Source organism: Hevea brasiliensis, chromosome 10 (assembly GCF_030052815.1).
Source record: "Hevea brasiliensis isolate MT/VB/25A 57/8 chromosome 10, ASM3005281v1, whole genome shotgun sequence".
NCBI classification, from domain to species: domain Eukaryota; kingdom Viridiplantae; phylum Streptophyta; class Magnoliopsida; order Malpighiales; family Euphorbiaceae; genus Hevea; species Hevea brasiliensis.
Genome location: NC_079502.1, coordinates 91,171,979 through 91,180,072, shown reverse-complemented (window position 1 = coordinate 91,180,072; position 8,094 = coordinate 91,171,979). Strand labels below are relative to the sequence as shown.

The window sequence follows — 8,094 nt, the reverse complement described above, 5'->3', positions numbered from 1 at the left end:
TTCAACAAAGAGTAAAGCCTATAGAGTGTTCAATAGAAGAACTTTGGTTATTGAGGAAACTATTCATGTTTTGTTTGATGAGACTAACCCTTCTATTAGAAGAAAAATGCTTGTGATGATAATGAGCAGGTTTTTGGAAAAGAGAATATAATATCAAGTGAAGAAATGGAACAAGTTGATGACAAAGATGAGGAAACTCAAGGAGAAACTACAATAGATGTCTATGATGCCAATGAAGATCAAATTAATGAAGAAATGCCAAATCTGGAAGAATTACAAGTAAATGAGCCCCAGCATGAAGATTTACCTAAAGATTGGAGATTCCATAGAAACCATCCTCAAGAAGATATTATTGATGATCCATCTCAGAGGATGATGACTAGAGCACAATTGAGAAGATATTTTGGTAATGTTGCTTTTGTTTCACAAATTGAACCTAAATGTTTTGAAGATGCTCAAAATGATGAATGTTGGATTCTTGCCATGCAAGAAGAACTAAATCAATTTGAGAGAAATAAAGTTTGGAATTTAGTACCTAGACCAAAAGATCATTCAATTATTGGTACTAAATGGGTCTTTAGAAACAAAATGGATGAAAAAGGCAATGTTGTTAGGAACAAAGCTAGACTAGTGGCTCAAGGCTACAATCAAGAGGAAGGGATTGATTTTGATGAAACCTTTGCTCCGGTTGCTAGAATTGAAGCTATTAGAATGTTGTGTGCCTTTGCATGTTTCAAAGATTTTATGCTTTATCAAATGGATGTCAAGAGTGCATTTTTAAATGGTTATATTGATGAGGAAGTGTATGTTGCACAACCTCCAGGTTTTGAAAATCATGAACATCCAAATCATGTTTATAAACTTACTAAAGCCTTATATGGTTTAAAGCAAGCTCCTAGAGCATGGTATGAAAGGCTTAGTAAATTTCTTTTACAAAATGATTTTCAAAGAGGCAAAGTGGATACAACACTTTTTGTTAAGAAGCATCATAATGATATGCTCATTGTGCAAATTTATGTTGATGATATAATTTTTGGTGCTACTAACGAATCTCTTTGCAAGAAATTTTCTAAGATTATGCAGAATGAATTTGAAATGAGCATGATGGGTGAGCTCACATTCTTCCTTGGACTTCAAATTAAACAAATGAAAGATGGCATCTTCATAAATCAATCAAAGTACATCAAGGATATGCTAAAGAAATTTAAGATGGAAAATTTGAAGAGCATGGGCACTCCTATGAGTTCAACAATTAAAATGGACAGTGATGAAAAAGGTAAAGAAGTAGATACCAAGCTTTATAGAGGTATGATTGGCTCTCTTTTGTATCTTAATGCATCTAGGCGGATATACACTTTAGTGTTTGCTTGTGTGCAAGATTTCAATCATGTCCAAAAGAATCCCATCTAAGTGCAGTCAAAAGGATTTTTAGATATCTCATAGGCTCACAATCAATTGGTTTATGGTATCCAAAATGCGAATCATTTAATCTTCTTGGGTATAGTGACTCTGATTTTGCTGGAAGTAGACTGGACAGAAAAAGTACCTCAGGTACTTGTCAATTTCTTGGTCATGCACTAGTTTCTTGTACGATGAAACAAACTTGATGCTTTATCTACTGGTGAGGCGAATATATAGGCTTTGGTAGTTGTGTTGCTCAAATTTTATGGATGAAACAACAATTGGAAGATTTTGGTTTAAAATATAATCTTGTTCCAATTAAGTGTGACAACACAAGTGCCATAAACTTGGTCAAAAATCCAGTCCAACATTCAAGAACTAAACATATTGAGATTAGACATCATTTTATTAGAGATCATGTTCAAAATGGAAATATCAAAATAGAGTTTGTTGCCTCTGAAAATCAACTTGCTGACATTTTTACAAAGCCTCTTAATGAAGAAACCTTTTGTAGAATTAGAAGGGAAATTGGTATGTGTGAATCACTTGCTTGAAATCTAAGTCATCTGCATTTTATTGAAAGTGTAATCGATTTCTTTGAGATATTAGTTTGCTGAAAAATCTTTAAAGAATATTAGCTAACCTGTTTGTGTACTCGTGAAATTAGTTTACTAAGTTGTATACTAATATTGCGTGGCTAAAATTAGTTTGCTATATTAAGCACTGTTCAAATTTCAAACCAAAAGGTGATTGTTCTTGAAGTTTTCTACGTGTTCACCAATGCATTTATCTTTCCACATTTGATATCATACTCTCAGTAATGTGTCAGACATGTAGAATTTTTTTTGTGTATATAGGTATAGGTAGACTTGTTTGAAATGCAAAATAAAATAAAAAAAAAAGGGAAAAAAAAAGGGAAAAACTGGTTCAGTTGAAAGTACAGTGACACTGAAAAGCGCGGGACTCAAGAGGACTTAAATCCTCTGCCACACGAAACCTCACATTTTCTCTCTCTCTCCTCTGTTTTTGATTTCCGACACATCCCAAACCATACCCAATACCTCTATCCGGCGAAACAAACCCTAACTCACCCAAAAATCTCGAGTTTCCTTTCCTCTTCCTCCCTTACCTCACCGAACCACCATTACCCAATTTCATTTTGGTTTCCATGGCTCGCACCAAACGAAAATCCCCTGCCATTGCAGCTGCTTCATCTTCCTCGTCCGCATCCGACAATGCTCCTGTCGCGGCATTACGGAAGAAAATGAAACGTAAGCAAAATATGCCGAAATCTAAATCGGTTAGTGAGTCTTCTCACTCGTCCAAAGGTGTCGAAACACCTAAATCCACACCAGAAAAGAAAAAGGCGGTACAGAAGCAAGGGACGGATGCTCAAAAGAAAATGGGTATCGCAAAGCTTTCGGGTTCAGTGGATAAAGCACTGTTGGATTGCAAATTCATCAAATGGGAGAACTTTAATCAGGTAAACTTTCACTTTAAAGAGCTTTTTGAATTTCAAGGTTGGTTGGGTGTCTGTGAATGCGCAAATGAATATTACCCTAGGCTTGTACAAGAATTTTATAGAACCTTGCGCACTGTTGATGATGAGGATCGATTTGAAGTCATTTTGAATACAAATACATATAGTGTCTCTGTTGAATTGATAGCCACGGCTTTAAATTTGCCCAATGATGGAAATAGAATTTCCACACATAAGGATGTTGCTAGAGTAGCAGGTTTTAATCTGGTTGAGTTTGAGAATGAGGTATTTCCTGCTAGCACTGCCAAAAATGAGAAATCCACCAGTACCAAAGCCCTCCAGCATATCAAAATTATTCACAGTATGGTAAACTATGTGTTCTGTCCGAAATCTGGCAGTTATGGCTATCTGAGTCACTTGGACATGTGTATTATGTGGCACATTAGTAAAGCCTACTTAATTTTCAAAAACATGTGCAAAGCCTATGGAATTGGCAAACTGCCCTATGCACACTTGTTGACTGCTGTGTTTAAAGAGCTAGAGGTGAATGTCACTAAGGAAAGCTCTAGGGCTGACTTGATAGTGCTTAGAGAAATACATTCAGACACTGATGGGAGAAAGACCAGATTTGAAAAGGGTGGTTCCTCCTCTGCTAAAGTTGATTCTGGTTCTGCTAATGAAGTTTTGACTGAAATTCAAGGGCTAAGAGCTACTGTTAATGAACATTTTAGCTCAACAACTCAATCTCTTGATATTCTCAGAAAATTTGTGGATGTTGTTGACTATAAAGTGAGTCACCTACTCACTCAAAATGAGGAGTTAAAGAAGTTGATAATGAACCTTCAGCAGGCCAAGGAAATTGCAGCTCCAACTAAAGTTGAGGCTGCTACTCAGGTTTATACTGATAAGGGAGAAAGCACCAAGGTTGAAGAGCCTCCTGAAAGTGGTCAAGTTGCTGAAGCTGAACTTGAACCTATGGTAGATGCCCATGATGAGCATGCTCCTGACCATGATGCACCTGAGATTGATCCTACGGTGATGTACACTTGCACTTGATGATCCCAAGGTTGTAGAAGCTGAAAGTGAGTTACCCAAGGAAGGTGAAAAGGTTCCAGAATCTGAACCCATTGAGCCTGCTGCTCCACTAGTTGAACCTCCTCCTGCTCCTCTTGTTGAGCCTGCTGCTGTTCCTACACAGCACCAGGAACCTTCCCTTAAAGACCACCAAGCTAGTGCTCAAACTCAGCTATCTGCAGCTGCTGTCCCTGCAGCCAAGAAAGGTAAGAAAAGGTACAAGTCCACCATGTCCAATCCCTATCAGACCTTGGCAGCTGCTCTTGAACCACCTTCTGAAGATGATGAGGCCGAGCCAGATGATCAAGTGGCTGACCAACCACCTCCGGCCCCTGTTATTAAACTGCCTAGGAAGAAAATGGTGCCTACAAAATCCACTCGCAGGAGTAAACGACTTAAATAGCATCTCATCTGGATTTTTAGTTTACTGATTGCATATTTAGTTTACTAGTCTGTTTGCTGATATTGATTTTTAGTTTGCTACTGTCTACCTTACTGCATTTACATTTTGGCTAACATGATTCTTTTTGGGTATTTTCTCCTGTTTCCTTTTTGATTGATGACAAAAAGGGGGAGAATGGATATGGATATGTGAATATGTGTTTATACTTGTGTTGATGAACATGGAAACTTGTGTTGATGAACATGGAAACTTGTGTTGATGAAACATGGAAATATGGAAATGTGTTGATATACTTGAGAAGTGTAGTGATACTTGTGGATATATGTTTATACTTGTGTTAATACTTGTAAATTGTGAATATGCTTTATAGCATAAATTCAGGGGGAGCTTATGTACAGAAAATGGATTTCTTGGAAATTATGTGCATGTATTTAGGGGGAGCATTTTCGGTATACTATACTTGGATTTACATACTCTCTCACACACTTTTATTTTTTATTGTTGATTCAGTTGAGTTTTGTCATCATCAAAAAGGGGGAGATTGTTGACCCCGTGTAGCTCAAAATGAGCATTGATTTTGATGATAACAAAACTCAAGGAGAATCTATCTAACCTAACCTTTAAGTGATGTGTAGATTCTTTGTCTTATGCATAAAGAACCTTTGGAGTTGCATCTAAGAAGAAAAGATACTCAAAGGCATTCCAAGACAAATCCAAAATGAGAAAAAGACTATGGAAGCCAAGACTCAAAGAAAAGGTATGAAAAGTATAGTGTTAGAGTCTTAGGCCTTTTTGTGAAAAAGAATGGATGAGAATTTAGTCATATGGAGCTCAAAAATGAAAATTTATTTTCTGATTACTTTTTCTCATCATGACCTTGAACACAACCATTGAAACATTTTTCAAAGGTCTAAATCATTTTACATTGCAAGTTGAGACATGCAGCTGTTGACTTAGTTTCCTAAGCGGTTTGCTAAAATTTTCGGTTTGCTAATATGTTTGCTAAAAACATTAGTTTGCTAACCAGTTTCTTTATCGCTCCTAAAATTTTATTAGTTTGCTAAGCTGTCGTAGTGCTCAACTTCGCACAAAAGGACAAAATAACAGCCATTTTGTCTTGGGCAGTGTGTATAACGTTCGAAAAGGGTTTCAAACGGTCTAGAATAATTTGGGACTATAAATACACCTTCTTTACTTCATTTACAATTTAATGAAAGCCTACATTTGAACTCCAACATTGATTTTTCATTTATTGCTTTCATTCAAGAGCATTAAAGATTTTGAGCTTCCATTGGCAAATCAACTCATCTCTTCTTTATAGTTTGATTTGTATTGAGTAAGAGTGAGTGTTGAAATATTGAATTGCATTTAAGAGAGGTTGTACAAGCACCTATTGAAGCTTGGGAGTGTAAGTGCTTGTGATAGCACTTGTGAAGGTTTCAAGCTACCTTGGTGTAAAAGCTTGGTGTTGAGAAATTGTAAAGGGCTTTTGGTCTCTTGCCTTCAAAAGAGCAAATAGTGGAGAGAAGACTCAAAGAGGGTTCTTTGAGAGAGTGGATGTAGGCTAGTTAAGCCGAACCACTATAAAATCCTTGTGTTTGATTTCTCTAACCTTTACCTCTTTACTTTTATGCAATTTAAATTTCTTTCCTCATATACATGATAGTGAATGTTGGTTAAATAGATTGAGTTGATAAATTTGTGGACATATTGAGTGACTTGAGAAAATTAGTTGATAAATGCTTTGTTAGAGATTGCCATATACATTGATTGAGAATTGAATTGCAACTTAGAAACACATTATTGAAGCACATATTACTTTCTCTTTATATAGAAGAATCACATAGTTGAACAAAGCCACAATTTTTTATTAGGCTATAAGCAAGAGCCGAAAAATTGTTAAAGTCCAATTCACCCCCCTCTTGGACTATTTTGGGACAACATCATTAAAATTCTCCCAACCAATCAAAACTTGACACATGGCATAATCTTATTTAAAAGAGGCTAAATGGGCAGAAAATGAAAAAAAAAATCAAAACACCTTCTCCTTTCTTCTTCTTGGCGTCACCCCACCCACCATTGCCAACCTTGAGCAAGCTTTCAAAGCTTGATTTCTCTAAGTTTTACCCAACAAAACCCTAACCTAGCAACATAAAAATTTGTCTTTACATCCTAGTCAAGCTTGTGGGAGCAAAAAGAAAAGGAAACCAAGACTTTGAGCAAGTGGGAAATTCACTCCATAAGAGGTTAGTGACCAAAACCTTAAATTTCACTTTAGTTTCATGTTTAAGAACTATATATGTGAGCAAATGACAAAGAAATTTGATGAAAGACCATTGGTATGCTAACCCTAAATTTTGACAGCCATGGTTAGGGTAATAGGGTGATAATTTTTGGGGAGCTAACATGCAAGTATGGCTGCCCTTAAAGTGTAACTTATATGTGAATTGATAAATGCAATGATAATGCATGATTTTGAATTGTTGAGTTAGGGTTTGGGTTGAAGAATGAGACTTTGATCTTGTGATGATGGAAGTAGGCTTTAATGGTCAATTAGTGACCATTTGGTTTGGTTTGAACCAAAAATAAAGTGAATTGGGTTGTGGGATTTGAGGTTGGAGTGGCTGCCTTGTGTGACCTGCAGGTGTGGCTGTGAGTCCAGCCTGTTTGGACAGCCATAACTTGAATTGTAGAGTTTTAATTGGTGTTTGCCCAATTGGACATGAAACTAGACACATAATGGCACAACTTTGATGAAGAAACCCTGCCCAGAAAACCAAACCAACTTGACCAAAAGTTTACCCTAATCCGGGTGACTTGTAATCTGCCTGGGCAAAATGACCAAATGAACAGTGTTTGGTCATTTGGCCATAAATCAATGTAGAAAGGTCCAATTGACCTGAAATTTTACCAGCAACAAGGTGACATATAGACCAACAACTTTCATGAAGAAACCTGACCCAAATTATGACCATAACCTAGTCAAATTGCCAACCAAACTTAGGTTACCAAATTTGGCAAAACCAGTTTTGCCCAGATTTTTGGAATCTGCCGCCAGTTATGGTTTTTAGGCTATAACTTGAGCTACAAAACTCCAAATGGAGTGATTCGAGAAAAGAAATTCAACTAGACAAAATGAGGAACAACTTTCATGTTTACCATTTTTCCAAATTCCCACTGCAACAGTAACTAATGGAACAGTAAACCCAAGGCTTGAAAATTGAAAATTCTGTCCAATTCACATTAAGCTTAGAGATGGTATTGGCAACCAATACCAACAAGTTTAAAATGCAAAATGTGGTATGTTGAAGATATTTACACTAAATTACCTATTGTCAATGCAAAAGTCAACATTTTGGTTGACTAATGAAATGAATAGTAGTCATAAAAATTTCAATTTCAAAGAATTACACAAATTAAAATTTTTAAATGCCCTAGTAGACCTAATGTGATTGGTTTGGATAGGTTGGCATGCCAATAGGGTTCTGTTAGCAGTACTGCATATGGCTTTATGTCATTCTGCATTTCATGGCTTCCCATGCCATTCTGTGACATAATAGCCTTTGGCTATGATATTGAGTTATTATACTCGGGTTTAATCCCCGATAATTATCACAGCTTATTAGCTGTTCTGTTGCACACCGAGAGACACAATGTGACCGATGGTGTGATGGTCTGAGGTACTTAGTATCCAGTACCAATTTACCCGTTTATCCAGTCCAGTCAACTAGTGTAG

General features: G+C 36.6%; 1 protein-coding gene across 1 annotated transcript; it reads left to right on the top strand.

Annotated features, from left to right (window-relative positions):
* Positions 1-2,569: 2,569 nt before the first annotated feature.
* On the top strand, positions 2,570-4,358 carry LOC131169407 (uncharacterized). The gene is made up of 2 exons (XM_058128630.1): positions 2,570-3,916; positions 3,948-4,358. The coding sequence occupies exons 1-2, from the start codon at positions 2,570-2,572 to the stop codon at positions 4,356-4,358; spliced, it is 1,758 nt and encodes a 585-aa protein (XP_057984613.1).
* The last annotated feature ends 3,736 nt before the right edge of the window (positions 4,359-8,094 follow it).

Bases quoted from the DNA above. Each gene is read 5' to 3' on its own strand.
- LOC131169407 (XM_058128630.1), top strand. From the start codon at position 2,570: ATGGCTCGCACCAAACGAAAATCCCCTGCCATTGCAGCTGCTTCATCT. The intron at 3,917-3,947 runs GTGATGTACACT...GATGATCCCAAG, and splicing joins CACCTGAGATTGATCCTACG to GTTGTAGAAGCTGAAAGTGA.